The sequence below is a fragment of the Pipra filicauda genome, unplaced genomic scaffold (genome assembly GCF_003945595.2).
Source record: "Pipra filicauda isolate LSUMZ 115617 unplaced genomic scaffold, ASM394559v2 scaffold668_size373222_pilon, whole genome shotgun sequence".
NCBI classification, from domain to species: Eukaryota; Metazoa; Chordata; class Aves; order Passeriformes; family Pipridae; genus Pipra; species Pipra filicauda.
The window spans coordinates 184,677-208,970 of NW_024104829.1; the positions used below are offsets into that span (position 1 = coordinate 184,677).

The window sequence follows — 24,294 nt, forward strand, 5'->3', positions numbered from 1 at the left end:
GCATCTTGCCCTGGAATTTCTTCTCCTTCCAGACCTGGTCATTTGGGACCTCAGTCCAGGTAGGTTTAAGGGACAAATCATATCTCTTAGCAGAATCTCCCAACTAGTAACAGTTTGATGGGCTAACATTTCAAAGCTACTGTCAGATTAAAGAGCAGAGAATAAACTGGTTCTTCTGATTGGAAATATCAGGGTTTTAAATATCTGCCTGTATGTTTTGCAAGCTTCTTGCCATATTTGCCAGCCTTTGGGGACTTGTGCTGAAAATAGAGGTTAAGAGCTGAGAAAATATAGACCAGTTACATCATTTGGGTGTCAACCAACAGTATGACATCATTCAATCAGAAATACACATGTTAAAATCTATTTTGACTTGTTGATTAGCAAAGTGTTGTCATTATGGTTGTCATTGCTCTTGGAGTTTTGTTGGGGGTGATCTGCTGGTTGGTCATTCACTAACAGGAGCAAACATATTAAACAGGCTTATCCTGCTGTTTCTAACAAAGCAGGTCATTAATTTGTACATCAGTCTAATGATTTCTCCAAAAAATGTCTGGGAATTAATGGAAAGGAGTTGTGTAAGCACAGCTGAACTATAAAAAGATAATAAATGGAGACCATTCTCCTTCTTGTTGGTTTTCCTTTCCAGGACACTGTCAGTTGGTTCTTGTCTTTCTTCCACTCATGTGGAACTCACTTAAGATGTGAAATAAGATGACCTCACTACCACTCTCTGATTTCCTGATAGTGAAAGCTAAAAGCAGATCTTGTTTGGGCAACTGTGCACAGAAGGAGTTCAGATGTGAAAGACAAACAGTCCTGCCAATGGCCTAAAATATCATACGAGTTTTATTGGAGCCTTTTTCCCCCTCTGACTTAGGAGACATCTTGGTGCCAATCTAATACATTTCTTCTCAGAGAGTTGCATATTAGTTCTACCACTGTCTGGTTTCAGTTGTTGTAAACATATTTCGGGACAACTTTTCCAGTTTTAAACTTCCATGAAATAATAGAATTGAGGTTGGAAGGTTCCTCTGGAGGTCACCTAGTCCAATCTCCTTCTCAAAGCAAGTTTAATTGCATCAAGTTGCTCAGGGGCATGTCTAGAGAAGCCTTGAAGAATTCCATGCATGGAGATCCCACAGTCCCCCTGGGCTCCAGTTCCAATATTTGACCATGATCTCATGATTTTTATTTTTCCCAGATGATCAGAGTTTCCCATGTCAAAACTTTTCCCACTCTTCAAGAAGAGCTTGGTTCCATCTTCTCTGTATCACCTGACGAAGAAGTTGTAGATGGTAATAAAGTCTCTCCTGAGCCTTCTTTTCTTAGGGCTGACAGCCCGTCCTTGTACATAAGCACCTTCTCAGCCCTTCCTGCACCAGGAAATCTTGTTTCTTAACCTTCATTCTCCTGCCTCCAGGACACTCCATGCTTCTCTAGGAGTTGCTTTTTCCCTGTTCCAAGATCAAAGTTTCCCAGGCTGGCCAACCACTGCACACTGTGTGTCACAGTGACCTTTTACAGACTCTTTCTGCCACCTAAATTTTATTTAGTCTAATCCCACTGCTTTGTCCTTAAGCAGTGGACTGACCTGAATGCAACAAGAGCTTGACAGTGTTTGTTTTTTTTACCAGAAAACACTTAAATCTCATTTTTTACCGCTCTTTCAAGAGCCCTGCCAAGACACATCTACAACCCAAGGCAGCAGGTGCTGGAGCAGCTTCCCACGCAACCAGGTAGGAATTGAACCACTCTGACTTCTGTGCTGGGATTCGAACTGTGTTCCATGTCTGTGGCACCACAGGGAAAATCCCACTGTCAGGATGGAGGAGCAGCCAACAGCACAGCCTGGTGCTTCCCTGAGGCCTGGGCAGAATGAGTGACGTGAGCATCCTGCTGGGAATGGGCACACCTAGATGGAATCTGGTCAGCATGGGACCAACAGGTGGTCTTGAGAAGCCAGATGCTATAAGAAGGTGGGCATGGATGTGGGAGGAAGTGGGGAGAAGAACTGCAGGAGTGTGGGCTATGAGTTAGCAAAAAGGATAATTATTTTAACTTAAATTCTGTGTTTGTTTGTTTGCTTGTTTGGGTTTTTGTTTGTTTCTTATATTTGAAGAATGAAGGACCCATAAAGTATTTCTGCATTTTTCCTACATTTTCAGAAAAAAAGAAAAGGAAGTTTTGCCTAATTATGCCTATAGAGCACTATAGGTAAAACAATTAAACAGTGTGACATTGGATCTTTGCTTGCCCTTTGTCTTGGCTAAAGAGCAGACTGCAGTGAAGAATCTCTCTTATTTTCCACACATTAATCATATTTGTGGTTTGAAACATCCCAGACAAATACTGTCCTTTTGGCTCAAAATATTTAAAGAGGAAATTATATTTAAAGAGGAAGCGCCCGTGTTCTACGCAGGGGCAGCAGAAGTTTTAACAGCTTCTGCCCTTGCAAAGCAAACTGAACAGTGCAAGAGGCAGCAAGTCTTAATTTTATAATATGCCAGGGTTGTGCTTGTAATAAAAATATGCACAACATGACCAACAGAGTTAATTAGTTTTCCTGTTGGTGACTTAAACACCAAAAAGCCAGTGTTCTTGTGTAAAGGAGTCTTGTTAACCTGTCTAAAATGTACTGCATTGACTTGTTCCCAGCAAAGACCTACTGCTTGCAAAATACAATCTTCAAAGAATGCAGCCTTCCACTTTCCTCTTTCTCCTCACTGATGCTTGAAAACTGAGTTTGCCTTTCTACTTAAATAGCAGAGTCTTAGCAAAGTTATTTTGCAGCCAGGGCTGTGACTGATGGAAAAGGTCTGTTGATGAAGTTTTTATGGCTCTATACCTGCAGCTACAGCACCTGCTACTTATTGGTGGCAGAAGAGATGTTAAAGACAGAGGTCTTTTATTTATTCTCCTCCTCACCCTAATTTAAGACCTCTTCCTCTGTCAACTGCGTGTGTCTGCCAACAATGAATCAAACAAGAACTTCCCTGGGATGTAGAAAGTGTATCTGCACAGCAGTGTTTGCATTTGAGCATCTCTGCAGCAGGTTTGTTTCACTGCAGAGCAGCTCTGAATAAAACAGCTCTTTATTTCCCAGTCCTTTCAAGAATGAAAAATAACAGAGCATTTTGTTAGAAATAAAGCTGGGAGTGTGTGTCCTATATTATATATGTCCTGAGGTCTTGCATTTATTTAAATATACCCAATGTGGCTTCTGGAAACTGAGCCCTCAGTGTGATCCCTGCCTCACTCACCACACAGGACTGATACAGAAGATCTTTGTAAGCCACAGTTCATGCCACACCTCCAAATGCCTTTGCCTTGGGCTAAGGTACAAGGTATAAGGTGTACATTGATACCCCTGCATCATGCCACAATGAACACCACAAAAATATGGCAGTAAAATTCAGTACAGGCCAAGAACAGTAAAAAAAAAAGTAATTACTCTTGTTGTCCATCACTGAAGTGCTCCAAAAGGTAACTATGGAATAAGCAAGCTTTGTATGTGAGAAACTGCATATCAGAGAAAAGTATTTTTAGCTGAGGATGTTTATTTTGCTGGTGATGTAAACGTAGGAAAAAAATGCTGGTAGCAAAGCCCCAGGAAGAAACACTGCAGCTTTGTGCATGGGAAGTAACTGGAGAGGCCCGGCAGCACCACCTGGTGTTCTCTCCAACCCCCCACAGAAGAGCTTGGTCCCCACTCACACCAGTCCTCTAAACTCGGACCTGTTTAACCCACTGAGTGCCACAGAAATGCAGGAACCGTGTTGGGAAAATCTCCAGCTAATTTACATTCAAAAGGCATGCTAAAGGTAGCTGGGGTTGCATGGCTACAATCATGGAAGCAACAGAGTCAGGAGACAGTAGTCCCAAGGCACAAATCATGAAAACACAGGATGGTTTGGATTGGAAGGGACCTTAATGGCCATCCAGTTCCACCCCCTGCCATGGGCAGGGACACCTTCCACTACCAACCTGGCCTTAAGCACTTGCAGGGATGGGGAGTCCACAACTTCTCTGGGCAAATGAAGCAAAGACTCCAACGCTTAGCTTGGGATGTGGATAATAAATCCTGCATCAGTTTAAGCCTAGCCATCAATAGACATGTCTGTTTTAGCCCCTCTTCCCCTGAGTACCTGCAGAGTTAGTTCAGTTGCTGGAAGAGTGGGTTGGGTGAGGCTGTGCCTGCCCACAGGGTCCTGTTCAGACACACCCTCAGGCCTTCCTCTCTCTCAGCCAGCTCTGAAAACAAGACTGAGACACTCTGGAAATCTCTGGAACAATATTTTCCTTCTCTATTAAACTAAGATTGCATTGTGCAACTTGCAGTGCTAACTTTGATGGGACATCTTGCTTAAGAACTGTATCCAAACCTTGGTAAACCTAAATCTAAACTTCAGATATAAAAAAAATAAGTACTTTTTTCAATGTACATGAAAATAAATATGCATGGCTATTTACAAAGAGCAACTGGCCCTTTTGCTTAAAGATAATTGGATTTCTTTGTGACTCAGAGAAGGAGAAAGATAACCTGATATTCAATTCAAATTTCCTCTTGTCACTTCCTCAGGAAGTAGAGCTAGAGTGGGCCAATACTCCAGCCATAAATAAGCTTATTCACAAGCAAATATGTTTGTTTATAAGTCATTATGTTCCTTTACACATGAATACTCAAGCCAAAAAGGCAGGAACTTAGATAAAAACACGTCAAGGATGGGTATATAAATACTTGCCTCCAGCTGCAACAGGGCTCGTGCAGCTGGTCCTCTAAAACACAACTTGGTATACCCTAAACAAACCAAACCTCAAAAGATGCTCCACTTCGATTGTGAGTCTTGAAATTATTTGAAGCCAGTGCTCTGCAGGAGGTTTTAAACAGTGCAAAAGTTTGGCAGGAAAAACCAAACCCAACTCTCAGTCCCCTCCGTAGCCCCAGGATCCCCCTTAGGGTGAACAAATGGCAGGGGATGAAGGGGCAGGGAGAACATCAAGCACTGAGTATGTTCAAACACCACGTTCCAGAGCCACCAGTCGGTGCTGTGGGACTTACTGTGGGGTAGGGGTGTGAGCAGAACACGGTGTATTTCCGAATGATGCCGTTCAGCTTGAGGGGAGGGAGCCAGGACACGAAGACGGTGGAGGCCGAAGCCGCGGCTGCTTTAACACCAGCGGGAGGACCTGGAACTGGAGAAACAAGGTGTGTTAGAGTGGCCCAAGGCAGGCATTTGGTCATCCCAGGGTGACAGAGGAGGAAAGAGGAAAAGGGGAATGTGCTGCTTTGGTAACTGAGCCCCCACGGACTGAGATGGACACTCTGTGTGAGGGAGCAGCCTCCGCACTGCTCCGTCAGGGGAGAAGGTTTGGAGGGCTGTGCTCCCAGTCTGAAGAGAGTCCCCAAACAAGAAGCTGCCACTGAAGGTTAAACTTTTGAGAAGCTTCCCTCTCAGCCTGCATAGAATTGTAGAATGAACCCTTGAAGGGTTTGGGTTGGAAGGGACCTTAAAGATCATCCAGTTCCACCCCCTCCCATGGGCAGGGACACCTTCCACTAGCCCAGGTTGCTCCAAGCCCTGTCCAACCTGGCCTTGGACACTTCCAGGGATGGGGCAGCCAGAGCTTCCCCGGGAAACCTGTGCCAGGGCCTCCCCACCCTCATAGGGAAGAATTTCTTCTGCAAATCTAACCTCAATGTCCCCTTTTTCAGTTTGAACCCAAATGCGTGTCGGCCGTGGTCAGCGAAATCGCCAAATAACATATTGTCACAAATTGTCAACTCTGAACACCAAACTCACACCAAATTATTATTCACTGTATAAATAACACAGTGAACAGTTTAATGGCCATGCACAGTAGAGCTGTGACTTTAATGAAGTGCAGTGTAAATGAGCAGTTAGCACCCCCTGACATGACCCAGGTCTAGCAAGTGCTGTGATGTGTGAGGAGACATCAGGCCACGCAGTGTCCTTGTCCCTTGTCCTGCCCTCAACAGCTCAGACCTCTATCTGGCACTTCAGTCTGTGAACACATATCTATAATTACAGCAGCTATCTATATAAGCCACCAAAAACTGTCACAGAGAAAGAGGGTGAAAAAAAAAATCCTGTCTAAAATCACGTGGAAAAAGCTTCAGCTAGGAAATGCTAAAATCTTGCTACATAATTTCAGCTCTATCCCTTTGCACGGTCTCATTTTGAGAAAGGCTTTAATTTCATGAGCATATGTTGTTTTTCAAACACACATTACAGTGTATAATGTTCTCCAACTTTGGAAACACTGTTATACTAATTTGCAAAAATCCTAGAATTTTTCCTGCGTGCTAGAATATCACTTTATACACAACCTTGTACTTAAACAAAATAACAAGGCCTACATTTAACATCAGAATATATGGTTTTGAAGTTTCCTGAAAGGCAAACCTTTCATCAAAATATTTGAAAACATTTAAAACACTAATAAATAAATGATTTGAAATATATTTTAACACTGCATGTGGTCAATACTCACGTCAAACGATTAAAATAGGTATTTTTTGTTGGAAATTACTACGTGTGGTATTATGGACAAAATGAAAGTTTTTGATGGACTCTGTTCTATACAGAACTTTGGTTTCATGAGGAATCTAATATTTATGTCTAATTTCAAGCAAAATAACCAAAATGTTAAAATTTCCATTAAATTAAAATTGCACAGCTTGATCAGCTTTCTCTAGTTTAACAGTTACTGTGTAGCACAGATGCAAAACCTCTTGTCAATAAAGCCAATCTTCGTAGGTGGATTCTAATTCTTTGTATTACCTCATTTAAGTGTGTAGATATTATGGTGCTACAAAACTTTGCCTATAGAGAGAAGCCAGACAGACTTGGGTCTAAATTTTCCCAGCTTTGTGGCAAGCTGTAAAAATAATGTAAGGAGGACTTCAGTTTTATATCTGCACAGGTGCTACTGGAAGATGAAAAAAAGACCTGACAGGCTCCACTCAATGCAACGTCTCTGAATATGTATTTTCTATTTATAGTGTGCTGAGAAAGCTAATTAGGCATCAAGTGAGAACGTCATGATGATAATTGCATGCAAACCCAGCCCCTTGCTGCAAAGGGGCTAATTCAGTTAGCAGTTCTATCCATTGCAGGGTAAATATTGATGCTTGACAGCATTCAACTTGTTATTTATACCCAGCTCGTTAGAAATGCTATTTGCTCCCGCTGCTGAGGAGTGAAAGCTGGCTCTCCAGGGTAATTACCTAAACCACAGGAGGATTCCTTTATGGTTAGCAATGTTTTCTGGAAATCACTGCAAATAGATGTATGAGGTTAAGGTAATTTATTGTTAAATTAGGGTGTGATCTATAGGGACAGGTTCTGATGGTAATTGGTCATGGCTGTCAAGTGTTGAGGGATTAACTCAGAATTCATCAAGCATTTCCCAGTCAACGGACATACGTGGAAAACATTACTTGTCATTGCTGTGTTGCTGTCTGGTAGGAGACCAGCAGAAAGAGGGGCTAGAAAGAAACTCAGGAAAATCAAATTTCTGACCCAAGGACCCCTCCTCAGCGTGCAGGGGTTGGAATCAGGCAACAGTTTTTGCAGAGGTGCCAAAATTATTGTGAATGTTCATTTATTAGTCCTCTTTCTGATAAACTGTCTTTGTTTGCTGGCTTGTGCACATGAAAACCACCGTGTGTCATTCCACTGTGTGTGTGGAAGTGTTCAGGTTTCCTGAGATTTCTGGTGCCTTCCAGACCACCCCTGTCCTCTGTCCAGAGGGTAAAGGCACTGGTCAAGCTCATCCCCTGTGCCTAAACAAGACTATTATGAGATAGCTCAACATTAACTGAATATTTCTTACTAAAACTGGGCTCCTTGAGTATCTGAGGAAGTTCTGGTCAGGGAATGCTGTGCCTGCCTCATCTCGGAGAGGAAAAAGACCTGAGCCTTGCTCGACTAACTTGAGGTATTTTCCCTCATTGCCACTGCATCCTGCAGCCTAACTGGCTTTAGTCATTATGAGGCAGCAGTATCAGGAGATTGAATTCTCCATAGACCTTTTTTTAGCACACTGATTCCCACAGATCCCAGCTAAGCGTGCACAGTGCCACAGTTTCTTTTTTATCCATGGGTCACTGGGGGGAAAATAGCGCTAAGAAGCCAGAGGACAACCCGGGCTGAGCACAGAGAAGCAGAGCACTGCTTCTAGACAACTTTTCAGCCTTCCAGGGAGCAGATTTGGCAAATTTAAGATCAAAGATGGCCTCATTCTCCAGCTAGCAAGCCTTTGAAAGCCCCGGAAATAGCGTGCTGCTTTCATGTGGAGGAGAACACTTTGTATTCCTGACGGTGCAAGTGAAATGCTAACGCAGAGAAGGCAATTATACTGATACAGAGAGTCTGGGACGCAGAATTTAGATGTGCCAGATAATGGGGAGGAGCTCCAGGAACTTTCTCATTCCCCTTTTCCTAAGCAGAGAGATTAACACCATTTTTCTTCACAGTACCGAGCAGCAGGGAGGCAAATGCACAAGAGCGTGGTGCATTTAACAGTGATATCACCCATATATCAGAAGACTCAACCCTGCTCTCTAACAGCTTTTTAATTCTGCACAACACAGGACTGTCCTACTGCCAGTTGCACTTAGAAAAATCAAAATAAAATAAGCTCCTGACTGCTGCCTGTTTGTTTAAATACTTATCCCACCCACAGTGCAGACCTAAGCCAGCCTAAATACAGTCACATGTTCTGCCCACCCCTCATTCAGGCTGAAGTGGCCTCATATTTAGCACACCACTTCTAGCAAATCCTGCCAGTTTCACAAGGGGAACATTTCTTATTCTACACCTTTTTTTTTCCCCTAGTCAAAAAGATTAAATTGGAGATCTTTCACACTAGAAAAAAAATGCATTAAGGGGTCATTAAGGGCAATTTTCTGTCACAGAGCCCAGCCATCCTCATTAGCCCAAGCAGAGCTCTGCTCCAAAGAGTAGTGAACGTGCACTTGATTGGATTTATGTTTATTCACTTTAAAATAAACATAAAGCTTTTTTAGGTGGTATCTGTCCATCCATCTCCCTCGTGCCAATCAACAGGAAGCTTGGTGTCCAGAGAGAGAAAGGAGAGGAGGAAAATCTCTCTGGATTCAGGCAGTCTCACAGTGAGGCTGACAGAGGGATTTAATGATATTCCTCCTTCCTCCCTGCAGCTGGTCCCTGCTGCTCCCTTTCTGCAGCTTTCCCCTTGCTCTGAATTCCAGAGAGCTGGAAGAACAGCACTGCTGCAACCAGCAGAATCTTCTGTGAATGCAAACAGCTTTCTGTGCATAGGAATGCGTTTTCTCAAGAGAAAATTCCCAACTGCAGGAAGCTTTCCCTGGACAGGCTCTGGGGGCTGTGTCCTTCCCTGGCCAGTTCTGCTCAAGGTCAGGGGTGATGCTGCCAGCCAAGGTCATGTTTTGGGCTTGTCTGGGGAGCAAATTCATTGTTTCAACTATATTTTGCTCATATTGCATCTGCAGCACAGGAACAGAGAGGGAATTTGTCACACACACTCCCTTTTGCTACAAAATGGAGCAGCTTCTGAAACCGCATTTTGAACGCAGCGAGGAAAAGAATTTGAAGAACTACTTTATTTCTTAGTGATTCAGTAAATCAAATCTTCAGGTGAAGGGGATGAGCAGCTTATTAGAAGCTGTAAAGTGGAAAGGGTTAAGGGGCAAAACCACCATTAATTCTTAAAAATTGGACATTTCTGCTTGGTTTATTTTTCTATAGGAGGAATTACAAAAGGAGCAGTTTCTTTTTCTGAAGGCTAAGGGGGAGAAGGAAAGCTAGACAAAACCCAGAAATATGATCACACTGAAAGGAAAGCTCATTTTTTGAAAGCTCATTTCCTATTATTTGCTCGAGCTGTTCCCATTTCCTCAGCTGTTCAGCAGCAGTGTCTGACCTCTGGTGTCCAAAATCAGTATCAAACATTACAAGAAATCGAATTTCATCCAGGCTGACTGCCTCACTCCCTGGGTTACCTTTATTTTGCCCCACTGGAGATTTCAAGCCTGCTAAAGAAATTTTTGGGCTGATGCCTTTAGCTGAAGACCAATGGAGAAGTCACAGGAGGCCACGATCTACCTTTCCACAGCAGCAGTGGAACATTGATGTTACAAAGAAAAGTTTCCCCTCATGTAAAAGAAATTAAAAAAGAGCAAGGAATTAATAACATGATATGGCCTCATAGTAATAATGATGTGGAGGGCTTGGTAGCCACTTGAAAATATCTCAAATTTACAGATTTTGTTAGAGGAGGGTGGAATATCTTGTGTCATAATTTTAGCCAGAGAAGGTCTGGGAGCAGAGATTTCAGGTTTCCAGTTCTAAGCTCTATTCCAATTCATTTATTTCACGTGCCAAGAGAGTGTTTAAATTCACTTCAGGGCAGGATCTTTTAGGTGCACTGAAATCAGTCCTGCTGAATAACCCTCTACAGGAGACTTTTCTTTAGAAAATTACAGAAGAAATGTCCATTCTTTTGATTAATAAAGTACCTGTTTCATGCATATAGCTTGGCAATGTGAATTCTCTTTTTTCCTCTTTAACTTCTTTAATTTTCTTCTCTAACACAGCCTTAAGTATGTTTAGACTCAGGACTTTGGGGTTGGCTTATGCTTAATTCCAGGCCTTTATATATTTCACCCCTAAACTTTCCTTGTGAAGCTGAAGGAGAGCATGAAGTCATTGTATTTTCTGGAGCACCTTTCCATTTAGTTTTCTGGACAAAAGACTTAATGAATGGAACCACTGTGAGGCATCAGAAAATATCTGAAAATGTTAGTCATGCTGCCTCAGAGTGAATTATTGCTGAGCTGCCAGGGGGATTAAAGATGAGAGATGAGCCCTTGCACAGCTGCTAAACACGGGCTGAGGAGATGTGCTTCCTTCATTTGAGCCCAGAAAGGGAGGGAGAAAAAGGACCACAAAGAATTAGGGAGAAGCAAACTAGGAAAAGGTGGGTTTAGGGGAAAAAGAAAGAAGGGGGGAAAAAAAGTGGGGGGGAAAGGAATATTTGAGGCTTCTGATGTTTGAGAACTGTTGCAAAGTGGAGACTGGTCACAGGAGATGGACGTGTGTCAGGAGAGAGAGCAATGGGCACAGCAACCCTTCAGATAGGAAATACTGTCAGAAAGCAGCAAGTGATGCATCACTTTCCCAGGACAGCAGGGCAGAGGGAAGTACTCAACCCACTTTCCAGCAGAAGGAATTGCACCATGGTGGCTCCCTAACTGATACAGGGCACTTAGGGAGGTCGTGGAGTTCTCATCGCTGCAGATTTTGGAGGAAATCAATAAATATCAGTGATGGATGAGATGTATCTGACTCTCTTTAGGGCAGGGGAGAGGTGTCAGCAGCCTTTCAGGATCAGTACACCATGTTTTTGTTGTCCCCAGTGAGAGGTGAACACACTGCTGGCACCACTTCTGCCTTCAGATCAATTCCAAAAGGTGAAGGAACCTCACACAGAGACAAGATGGTCTCTGCTCCAAGGCATATTTTGCTAACTTGCAGCTCTCACCAAGCTTTTAACTCAGCAGAAATGAATGCCTGGCATTCCCAACAAGTTGCTGTGAATTCTCCAGCATGTGTGCCATGAAATGCTGATCCAGGAGCCAGGAAATGGCTTTTCAGGGATTTCTGGAAGAATGCTTCTTATTGTCCCCCAACATTGGACTGGCTGGTCGATACCACAGAGTCACAGAATCAAGGCTGGAAGAGACCTTCAAGATCATCCAGTCCCATCATCAGCTCAGCACCACCATAATCACCCCTAAACCATGTTCCCAAAGCTCAGGGGTGACAACCTTTGTGTTCAGATAAAATCCAGGGAAAATTCACTACGTTGGGATCTAGTTGGCAAAAAGTAACTTGAAAGTGCAGCAGGTGATCTTACAATTGCCTGACTTTTGAGATTTATTCTTTGAAATAAAACCATCTCCTTCCAAGCACTGGGTGTCCCAAGAGCATCTGACTCAGGACTCAGGTGCTCCAAAGTAGTTCTTAAAGGACTTTATATTGGGATCAGAACAACCTGACATCCAGTGTTTAAGACATACAAGTCTAAAGCTGAGCAATTTTTATTTATTGCATCCCCTGGATACAACTAAGTTGGGGTCAGGTGACCTTACAACATATGTAAATTTTAGAATGAGCCCCTTAATATTTTATTGAAAAACATTAATAGCATTCATCAAGTAATTTTTTTTTTATTGGCAAAAACCCCACCAAACTTTCATCAAGTGAGTTAATCCACTGAACTTAATCTCTTGGCACTTTTGTAAATCTCATTACAAATAAAAAAAAGTTGATGAATATATTTATGTATTCACAAGTGACCAGTAAGCTGGAAAAGCAAGAAACAAAAATCCATTAACTAATTTCCTTGAAATCATATTGCATAACTCATGGGAGAATTTACCACTGAAACCTTATCCATGTAACTTCATTGCTGGGGCTGAGTGCATTTTCATCTCTGCCAAAAAATCCTTCATCCAGATTTTCAAACGTGTTTAGGGATCTAAAGAGATATTTGGACATCTCAGAGGGCTTTCAAGACACTAAACAGGTTAGGGACAAAACTCCTACTGAATTTGGAATTCCAGTCTTTCAGAAATAGATCAGTGTGTATCCTACCAAGGGGACCTGAAGTGATTTTTTACAGTTAAAGTTACAAGAAAGTGATTATGAAATCTCCTGTGTATGTGTCTATGTATGATTATAAGTTTCATAAACTTTCAGCATTAGGACTTAAATTTTCCATTCTTTGGTCTATGAAAAATGTGAGACATTTTTGTTCTTCATTTTGCTTTTGAGGGAAGAGGTATTTGGAGGATTTTATACATATATATGTACTGAAAATAATACTCTTAGAAGGATATAAGTTATATAAGACAGTCCCAGAATAGTCTCTCCTCCTTTACCCATTTCCATAGTATCACAGAATCGTTTAGGTTGGAAGGGACCTCAAAGATCATCCAGTTCCATTCCCTGCCATGGGCAGGGACACCTTCCACTAACCCAAGTTGCTCAAAGCTTCACCCAACCTGGCCTTGGACACTTCCAGGGATTCAGGGGCAGCCACAGCTTCTCTGGGCAACCTGTGCCAGGGCCTCACCACCCTCACAGGAAGGAAATTTTTCCTAATATCCCATCTAACCCTGCTCTCTGTCAGTGTGAAGCCATTCCCCCTTGTCCTGTCACTCCAGGCCCTTGCAAATAGTCTCTCTCCATCTTTCTGGTTGACCACAATCAGGTCACCCCAAAGCTTCTCTTCTCCAGGCTGAACAATCCCAACTCTCCCAGCCTTTCCTCCCAGCAGAGCTTCTCCAGCCCTCTGATGATCTTGGGGCCTCCTCTGGACTCATCCAACAGGTCGATGTTCTTCTTTTGCTCGGGACCCCAGAGCTGGACTTTCAACCACTTTGAAAGAATTAACTCAAACTCTCAAAATTGTCAAATAAGGCCATGAAGTATTTGAAAAAAAAAAGAAAAAATTAAAATGAAACGCAAACTTCCCCAGATAATCAGGGCTAACTACAAACTTCTGTCTCATCGGAACTGGAGTCATGGAAACACTCAGGTTTTTTTCCAAAGCCATGGGCACAAACACCTCACCACGTGCTCCTAACCCCAGACCTCCAGATAGAAATCTCACTTTGCATGTTTGTGTGCAATGTTTGCCCCAGACATACCAACATTTCCTGGAAGTGGGGAATGGAAAGGGCTTTCCTCCTTACCATCTTCCTTCGTGCGGGTGAAAATCTGTTCGCTCCTCACTCCATCCCCGGCTCGTGTAAAAGCCAACACCTGGATGCTGTAGTTGGTGTATTTTTCCAGGCCATCCAGCTCCAGTGATGGCTGTGTGGTGGTGACATTCTTTATCTCTCCCAGCTCTATAAAATAAAAAAAGGGAATTGAGTTATTGCCAAGCTCAGTTTTTCTCCCAGCTATCGACACTGTGGAAATCTTGGGGATTAAAGTGTGTCCCAGACAAGTAACGCTTCATTATTATAAGAACAGCACTGAATTATAATGAATTAACATAAATTCCTTTGCGTGCTGACTTCTTGTCTTTCAAAACAGACCCAGTTTTCATTTTCAAGCTTTATTTTTTCAATTTTTTCCAAAAAAAAATACAGTGCGGAGAATTGAAAAATTTCTCCAAGTAATAAGATTTTTCATAAAGAACGGACAACAAGGAAGAGATTATTGCAAAACGTTCCCTAAAGAAAAAATGAGAAAGTCAGTTATCTTTATAAAGGTTCTCTTGTTTTGAGAAAGACCATTTTTCATAAGGAAAATGAAGAGAAAGTTCCCTTTATTTTAAAATATGTAGGAAGTGCTGTTGCAAAGCACTTGATGGCAGTAATACAGGCTAACAAGAGATTTAAACACAGGAAAATCAGATTTACTTGCAGAAAGATGATGCTCTTCATATGAATCTTTTTTTTTTTTTTTTTTGGGGACAAGCTAAGAAGTACAGCCCATATGGCAAAAAAGCTTTAAACATATTTGGGACAGAAAATAAAGCTGAACAAATGAAGAAAATCCAGTTTTAAGAATTGCATGAACATCATCTTTTTTCATTATGTTGTAGGACATCACACAGGAGCTTAGGGGTGCACTGATAACATCCACATAGGATCTGATCCAAAGGCTCCAGGCATCACTGAAAACATTGAATTTTATGCCCCACATGTCTACATTCTTATGTATGCTTCTCATACATTTGAAATCTTTATTTTTAAAAGAATTGGTGGTTTATTCCCAAATATTTTTTGAGTCTACCATTACCAGCAGGGCCTCTGGGTTACATTCCCACTCCGAGTTCCCTTTGCCACACTGACAGAGGCCAGGATTTGCATATTGGAGTGAACTATGATTCTGGTGGATGAAAGCAAAAGAAGGGAGGTAGAAGGGAGGAAAAATCCACAGGGCAAATAGGAATAAAGGCATGTGCTTCCAAACTTACTAACATTTAATTTACAAGAGAGGACCGTACACAGAATTATCATCCTGCGATAAATTGCAGATTAGTGAGGCATCTCATTTCTCCTTTGATCACCTCACTCCCTCTCTGCTCTGGGGCCTATTTCCCCAGGAATTATGCTCAGAGTACAAAACATGAGCACAACAGAAGAGGATGGAGTGACAATAACAACCCTTTTCCAGAAAAGTTTCCTTCTTTTGCCCTCAGCTATGGAGATGCAATGCGTCCCAATCAAAAAATAAGTGATAGCATATCAGGTAGGCAAACAAATAACCAACCAAATTAAAGTGAAATACAGGTTTGGGTTAATATGTTCCAGGTTCAGGTCATCATTCTTTATGGAAAAATTCCATGCTGAGGCAAAATCTGCTCAGGTCATGTAGGGTACCAAGGTAGGCCTATGGAGTGTTGCAAACCCTCAATGGAAGCTTTCCCTGAGGAAAAGCTTCTTCCTCCAGGCAGGGTTGCAAAACCTGACCCTTTGTTAAAGCTCTACAAAAAACAGCTTCCTCACAGGCAGAAGAAGTTTTCTCTAAACCAAAGGGAAAAGGAGGTACAATGACTTCACACCAGAGAGCAGAAGATATAAAAGGCACATCCAGGTTGTTACTTGGTAACAGGTTGATTTCTCTCACCTCCATCCAAGAGATTGGCCCAGTAGATGACCCTGAATCCCTGCAGGATCCCATTCAGGGTTTCCTTTGCCAGCGTTGACCAAGAAATAGAGATGGTTTCTGGTGATGTGGCAGTGGCTTGCACGTTCCCTGGAGGGCAACTGGGCACTGGAATAAGAGATTCACCACTTTAACACTTTAACACGTTTGCCCTTTATTTTCACTGCTATCCCACCACACACTGTTTGATTATCAGTTATACTCTGTTAACAATGCAAAACCTCTATTTTTGCTACAATCCACATGTTCCTGCAAGTGCAGCTGTTTTCCCTGGAATAACTTTTGATGTACTGTTTCCCCATTTGCTGACTAGTCTTTTAACAGGCTTTCTGTCTCTCCTTTTGAAAGATGTGTCCCAGTGCTGAAATATTCCATAAGCAGTTTAAATGTACTTTTTTAAAGTTTGCAGCCAAATTTGCATCTCTTGGGACAATTCTAACACCCATTTAAATTTGGTGGAGGGAGAAAGCGGGCACTTCCTTAAAAAAAAAAAATGGAAAAAATGTTTTCACTGGCATTTAGGATGATTGGAAACAGTCACCCAAATCTAGGGCATTTTCTGTTGGCCATTTCGTGTCAAAGCAACACAGCAGTATTAGCATTTGGCTTTGCTTTTAAAGATTATGGCATCTCTAATTCTAAGAGGGATCTAAAATTGAGTAAAAACAACAACAACAAAAATTGCCAGAAACAGTAAGCATGCTGGATTCTGAAGGAAAAATATCCTGTTTATTATAATATTAAATATATGCTTGTGTGAGCATACTGCTTTTTGAGGTCTTGCAGTGATCTGTCTAGGCCTAGAAGCATTTAGACTAAAACCCACCAGCCTTCCACGAAGCTTATGTGTCAAAATCTGTAGGTCTTGAGGATTTTAGGTACATGCTACTCCATTTTTCCATGTAAAAAGTCAGATTCCAAGCTGGCACTGACTTCAGTGCACTGCTGCCAACTCACAGGAGCTGAAAATCTGACCTATACTAGTCTTTAGGATTATTTGCAGTTATACTCCTCTGAAATACTGAACCCTTTATTTTCTGAATATGGGATCATTCTCTTTTTCCACTAGAGGACTCCCTCTCATTGTTTGAGAAGTACTTTTTATGTAGTTGGGAAAAAAAATGTCTAAATTGTTCCTTGGATTAGACATTTTGTCTGAAATAGTGATGATTTTTCTCTTATTGTTTTGGATATCCTTGAAAAAAACCCCACACAACTCTCTTTAGGCTGACAAGAAAATGGATTGTGTAGTACAAGAACTTTAGTTATACAGCAGGTTCATTTGAGAACAAAAGCAAACCAACAAAATTAACAGTATTGCTTCACCTTTCAGGATTTCACAACTAAGCATCCCAAAACTATGATAAGATCAATATGAAGACCACAAAATTTGCAAATATGTAAACACCAGAGTAAGAGGCTTTAAAATGAAAGTTGTGCTCTTAGTCACTACCATTCACAGTGGGATATATTGCATCTGTACAGTTATTTTTGTTTATTTGGATGATTCTGCATCTCCTTCGATGAAAATCATACAAGTTCATTGGCTGGTCTTTTCCAATCCAACTCTTTACTGTATCTTACTTCTCTAAAATCTGGTCTTCTATTATCTCCATTATATATTATAATAATCACTAATACATAAAATAATAATAATCAATAACCAAACAACTAATGTAACAAGGTAAAAACCTATAAAATAAAAATAATACGCCCCAGGGCAGCTGTTTGCCAAAACCTACCATCCTCAAGAGTGGTGGTGATGATTTCCTGAGAAGAAGGTCCTATCCCAGCCCTGTTACAAGCCTGGACCACCATGCCATACTGGGTGAATTTTTTCAGGTTATTCAGTGTATAAACCTCGCTGTCCCCCGTGGTGTCAATGCTGATGATGTTGAACTGGAAGTTTCCCCCTGCACTGTACTCCCGGTAACCGATCTGGTAGCCACGGATAATTCCATTTTGCAAGTGTTTCTTCGGAGCCTAAACAGGGAAATGAAAGGTTACACATTCAGTACACGCATCCAAAGTCAAGTTGTTCCCTTAAAGTTTCCGAAAAACACCCAAATTCCATTTTGCAAATGTTTCTTTGGAGCCTAAACAGAAAAATAGAAGGTTACACATTCAGTGCACGTATCCAAAGTCAAGTTGTTCCCCCTAAAATTTTTGAAAAATACCCAAATTTAGCATCTTTTTTCCTGCTGAATGCAAGTCTATTTCTAGGCAACAATTCAAAAATACTCCCTGCACACAAAGTAGTGACTTTTCACAATGACACATAAATTTCAGGTGTGGTTTGTTTGAATCTGTGCATTCCTGTGCCGAAAGAAAGACCCTTAAATGTTTCATGCACAGAAAAATCTGATAAGGAGATTTCTTGAGTGTGAATTTGGGATGTTTTGTTCTCTTATCGGTGAATCATTCAAAGTTGAGCTGATAAGGGTATATTTGCATTACAGGCCTACCACTTACTACTAATTGGGTTTTTGCCAGAAGCCCCCACCATTCCCTAAATCTTTAGTAAGGCATTTTTTGATCTGTGGAAGGCAGTCAGAGTTTATTCAGCAAGATACATCAGGAAACTTTTACACTGTGCTTTGAAATGTGCTGCTGTTCATTCAGTGTAGAAAGATGACCAGATGATGAGTGCTGAAGGCAATAATGATTTGGAAAGCAGGGATTTGCATCCTGAGTAGCTGCAATATCTGGCATTCAGGAATATGGACAGTACAAAGCGGTTGGCCATAATTACAGGCCTCATTTCTCCAAGTGCAAGATTCCCTGTACCTGGAAATCACTTGTGTACTCTGCAATATAAAACGGAATCTAGAGCAAAACAGGGATTGTCAGCTCAGGGGAAAAGCCACTTATTGACAGGTATACCAATTAAAATTCCATTTAAATACTATTGGACTAATTTCAGTATGTGATAATGTTCCTGTCTGATTTTCTACGTGTACAGGGTATAATCAGTATAAGATTTTAAGGCACAGTTCATAATCCATGGGGAAAAAGCACACAACTCCATCAAGTATAATTCCAGGGACTGTGCCTTCAGTCAATGACTTTCAGGTCTCTTTGCTAAATGTTTGTCAGTGTGGAGGCACCAGTTTGATCATTCCAGGACACCACTTCTATCCATCAGTGTTGGATTCCATCACAATCTGGCAAATCCCCAACAGTCTACATGGAGATTTCTTGTCTCAAACACCATCAGAGTTCCACACCTCAAGAGCCCAAGTCCAAAGGCTGCAAGTGGAACATTCCCACAAGTTGCCACGGGGTGGCTTCTGAACAAAAGTTGTTGCCACAAACGTACTTTTGCAAACTGAAATCAAAACCAATGTACCTAAAACTCATCACCACATAATGATAAAAATCATATATTTACTATGCACTGAAATGGTCTCAGAGAAGGACTGAAGCCAGAGTAGCCTCTTCACTGGGAATTCTGCAATTATACTTTCTCATTTTGAATTGGAACAAAATGGCACACTCTGCATTTTTCAGAAACATCTTTACAACTGTTTTAGGTCAAGGGATTTTTTTTTCTTTAAATAAAACAATAGCATCTCTTTTTTTTTTTTCCCACTTTTGAAACGTTATATGATATAAAACAAACTCCAAGTCACTTCAGGACAAAGCATTAAAATGTTCTGCTTCGCAAAAATTTAAATGTTCCTTGTTAATATGATCTGAATGCTTCACTTGGAGTTGCCTTTTTGCACACATAACTCATATTTGATAAATATGCTTTCTTGGGCATAGACACATTTTTGGTAGAAAATTGAGTGAAGCAATGTTTGTCCATTTTTGTTCTTGAGGAAAAATATTGTTAACCTTGTCAACAGTCATAGAACATTATGAAAAAGTGTCTTTCCGTGACCTTACTGTTTGTCTCACAAAATCCAGTATTTATAAAACAAGGTATCAATGACTTCTCTAAAGTATAACATTTTATAGTTGTGTGTGTGTGTGTATATATTCATGAAGAGGAGAAGGAATATTTCCCATGCCTAAATTTAATGGGTTTATTTACCTAATATAAACTACTACAAGAAAAAATATTATTTTCATGCTAAATGAGAATTCCTGTTTAATTTACACTATCTCTGCAACATTTTAAACTACTGAAAAGTGCTGAGTATTACTCAAAAACTCAATCTGAAACCCAATATCCTATGTGGACACACAGAAATGGGATTAAATAGATCACAGGCCTAAACAACTTTGCTTAACTAGGATTTTCTAAAAGTGGAGGCACTTTAAATGAAGATTTACAACTGAAGCAAGCTGCAGAAATGGAATTTAATACAAGATGAAAGATAATCAATGTGTTATTTTTGCTGTTATTGACACTGTATTTCAACGAGGTTTGCCAGCTTTAAATACAACCTTGGTTCTCACCACAACCCCTTTTGTATAATTTCATTTTAGGTTTTCATGGCTAAAGCTCCACATGCCTCCAAAATAAAAATGACCAGGTTATCACTGAGGGGTTTTCTTCCTGTTTTACCTTCAGGACTTGATGGTCTCGGAGGTCTTTTCCAACCTAGTTGATTCTATAAATATAGTGTTGATCTCATGGGGTATTTCTTTATTCTTAATTACATTGTACTGCACACTGCAATGAGTGCCTTCTGCACAGCACCATAGGGACCTACCCAAAAGTTAGGATTCACCATGGGACCAGACTACAGTATGTCTGGGGACCCTCTTAAAGTAGTTTTTTGAGTAATGGACTAAAACTGCTCTGGCCAGAAGAAAACTGCAATATATCAGGGGAAGTAAATGGCTCACTCCTCATTTGGGACTTCTTAATTGAAGGCCCTTTTTAGCCAGCTTACAAATCATCATTCAAGGAATCACTCTTCTAGTAAAGGCAGGAGTACACAAGCTCTAACTCTGTGACTTCACCTTTGGCTGCAAAGGAGCTTTGAGGTCAAGAAAACAATTTCAACCATGTCCACAGCCCAGAGAACCTTGGCAGCCATCAGCTGAGCAGGTAAAGCAAGGGCTGCAAACCAAGGCTGTCCAACCTTTAACAGGCAAATCCCCAGATTTTCTACTGCTTGGAAAACACAGCACCTCATGGGGCCATAGGGTGCCTCTGCCTAGAGCCAGGAGCACATTCCCAGCCCTGGGATGAAGGACACTGCTACAGTGGCTCTGGTGCTGCTTGACCATGTCAGATACTGCTGGTCAATAAATCAAGAGATTTAACAGATTTAACAGATGCTGGGTCTACAGGAATAATATCTTGGAGGTTCACAGGAGCCTGGAGGATGCGTGTTGCAGTCTGGCAGCACAATCCACAGCAAGCTCCAGCATCTGCACCATCACTGGCACCAGGTTCATGTGGTGGTGCACAGTTCTGGGAGCATGGACCCACCTTTCCTGATCTGGATATTTGCTGCAGGGGTACAAGCAGGCATTTTCAAGGTCACAGGTAGCTCACACCAATTGTGAAAATCCATCTCTCCCTTCAGCTCACGAGACTTGCCAGGGTAATGGAGTAAATATTCAATACACAGCTTGTTTCTGTGATTGTCTTGTTATATTAGATACTGATCATTACTTGCCAAGAACTCACAAATTAAATTCCAAACATGATCTTGAGAGCACATCTCCAGCTGCTCATTTGATATGCATCAATATCAGTCAATAACCAGAGATCAGGACAATAAGTTGTACTTGAAATGTCCTGGAAGTACAAACTGAACTATATTTTAGACAGTGTTATTGAAATGTAGGTGTGGGAATTTGGTTTGTCCTGTAGCTGCCTGTTCACACCTGCATCTATAAAATTTAATGGCAAACCTTCAGAATCACAAATAACAGCTATAAACTCCAGCAGTGAACCGATGGTGCCTGTCTTCTCTTGCTGCTTTTCAAAATATCCCCCAAAATGAGCTTTATGAAAGGCAAGCCAAACCTTTCAATGTGCCTACCCATAAATCCATAAAAACTGGTTCATGCATAGAAGCTTGGAGGTTTAGTTACCTAGATCAGATATCAGTCATAATTCTTAAATGATTTTAAAAAAATAATTAAGAATTTATTTCAGCTGCTGAGAACCACTGTACACTCTTGCTTGGCTTCAACAGCCACTTCCTTTGCTGTGTGTTGGATTTAAATCCATGCTTGATGTATGATTTTTGGAAGTACATTGTTGTGCTTCACTTCAAGCACCAGGTAAGCCTGTGACTATTGAACACACACCTTTCTGTTTTAGGAAACCATTTGATGAAAAGCAACACTCACATAAATTTAAAATGGGGACAAGCCCCAAGAATCAGCATTGCATTTGTAACCTGCGCAGAAGAGTTCCTGCCTTTTCAGAAACCCCTTAAAACTACAATATAGACAATATTATACAATAAATAACCAGCCACCCATAGTTATTTGTATGGTTAAAGAGAAGCAGCTCATTACTACTATTCTGTCTTCCTGCATGGTCCATATAATGGGACAAAAGATACATCATCCACATTTGCTGCAGTAATTAACATCACTACAGAAATTAATAACTATCGTGCCACCATCCCACTCCAGCACTTAATAATATATATTTCAGAATTGCAAATATGTGAGATTATCAATACAATTTGGAAACTGTCATTTATATTGAGGTTACACTGCTGTAATTAGAAAGCTTTATTCTATCCACTGTATATATATAAGACATATACATAGTGATTTATATAAGCAGTATATATACCACAAGCCCATTTAAAACATGGTTTTAAAAACCAAGTACCTTTGGTATTACACCAAACCCAAACATGGTTTTAAATATCAAGTACCTCTGGTATCACACCAACCCCTTTAAAATATTCTACCATTGTCAAAACATTGGGAAAAATATAGAAAAACTGAGTCACATGACATTTTTAAATAATTTTCTTTTGTTCATTAATTCCCATGGACTGTATTGAGACACTACACTGCTCTCTCTCTTTGTAGTAAGGATCTATCCCAAAGTCCAATGCAATGGGAAAAAAAGTCCTGTTGGTTCCAATGGTTCAGGGAAATTTTGCCCAAAACCACAGTGAAATTCTGTGAGTGCTCATTTTCCAAGCACGTGGCCTTATCTGTGAAATGAGCAGAAAGCAGGAAATGTTTTTGTCTTCAATACAGTCAAATGGCTGCTGCTCCTGTTCTGGAGGTAGAAAAAACTTAAGGTTCTTTCTTTGCATGATCCATAACTCAGTGGCCAATCAGATTCAGAGAAGGGTTTGGGTTGAAAGGGACATTAAACATCATCCAGTTCCAACCCCCTGCCATGGGCAGGGACACTTTCCACTAGACCAGGTTGCTCCAAGCCCCATCCAACCTGGCCTTGGACACTTCCAGGGACGGGGAAGCCACAGTTTCTCTGGGCAACCTGTGCCAGGGCCTCACCACTCTCATAGCCAAGAATTTCTTCCCAATATCTAATCTAAACCTACTCTCTTATCAGTTTAAAAACATTCCCCCTTGTCCTGTCCCTCCAGGCCCTTGCAAATAGTCTCTCTCCATCTTTACTCGAGCTCCTTCAGGCCCTTGAAGGCCACAATCAGGTCACCCCAAAGCTTCTCTTCTCCAGGCTGAACAATCCCAGCTCTCCCAGCCTTTCCTCCCAGCAGAGCTGCTCCAGCCCTGGGATCCTCTTGGTGCCTGCTCTGGACTCTCTCTCAGCAGCTCCATGTCCTTGCTGGGCTGTTCCCCAGGGCTGGAGCAGCTCTGCAGGTGGGATCTCACCTGAGGGGGCAGAATCCTCTCCCTCAATCAGCCCACGCTGCTTTTGTTGGCAAAGGTATCTGCAACGACTCTCCCAAATAAAATAACTGAGGCACAGTTGTTATAATACTCCCCTCGATGGGACCTCTTTGAATCCACCCAAATCCTGTCAGATCCCACATTCCTGGATGTGTGAGCATTTACCTTCCAGGTGACTCGGATGCTTTGTGACGATATAGGCTCCAGTTGGACATCCTGAGGGGGACCATCAGGAGCTGGGAAGACAGAAGAGAGATGCATCAAAACTGGCCCCTGCAGCCCCCAGAATCCAGCACTTCACATGTCATGTCACCGTCTTAACACTCAGTGTCAGAGAGATTTGGACTGAGCCAATGCCACATGGAAACTTCATCCAACAAAAGCAGGGCCTGGTATCTTCCACATTCAGGTGTCACCCTGGACAACAGGGAAACACAGCACATGCTGAAACACAGCAAGCTGCTAAATAAAATAGGAGTGAGTAATAGTGGCTTTTCTTTTTTAGAGATACTCTCACGGTGCTGTTTCTGCACTGTAAATGGTGGAGACTTATTTTCAGCAGTCAGAAGCCTGTGGGTGATAAAAAAGCAGCAGAACCCATGTAAAGCAGGTGAGACAGGAGCTCCTAATCCAGCCTTCACCATGTTGCAAACTTTCCAGTGGGATCCTAGAGAATGAGCACACTCAGTCTAATATCAAATATTTTATACACAAACCCCTGCACACTTTACCCCCTCCTCAGGGTAAGTATTCCAGCCAGGAAGTCGGACAGAAAATAACTGAGAAATGGGAAAAAAACCCCTGAGTCAGGAGAAGT

At 41.5% G+C, this 24,294-nt stretch overlaps 1 protein-coding gene across 2 annotated transcripts in view; it reads right to left on the reverse strand.

Annotated features, from left to right (window-relative positions):
- Positions 1-24,294, reverse strand: part of DSCAM (DS cell adhesion molecule) — a 183,049-nt gene that overhangs the window by 66,959 nt on the left and 91,796 nt on the right. For both annotated transcript variants that reach the window (XM_039388586.1, XM_039388588.1), the window contains 5 exons: positions 23,643-23,713; positions 17,459-17,699; positions 15,678-15,824; positions 13,790-13,945; positions 5,063-5,196 (listed from right to left, as the gene is read on the reverse strand). In XM_039388586.1, the coding sequence (XP_039244520.1) occupies positions 5,063-5,196; positions 13,790-13,945; positions 15,678-15,824; positions 17,459-17,699; positions 23,643-23,713 (749 nt within the window). The remainder of the gene's footprint in view (positions 1-5,062; positions 5,197-13,789; positions 13,946-15,677; positions 15,825-17,458; positions 17,700-23,642; positions 23,714-24,294) is intronic.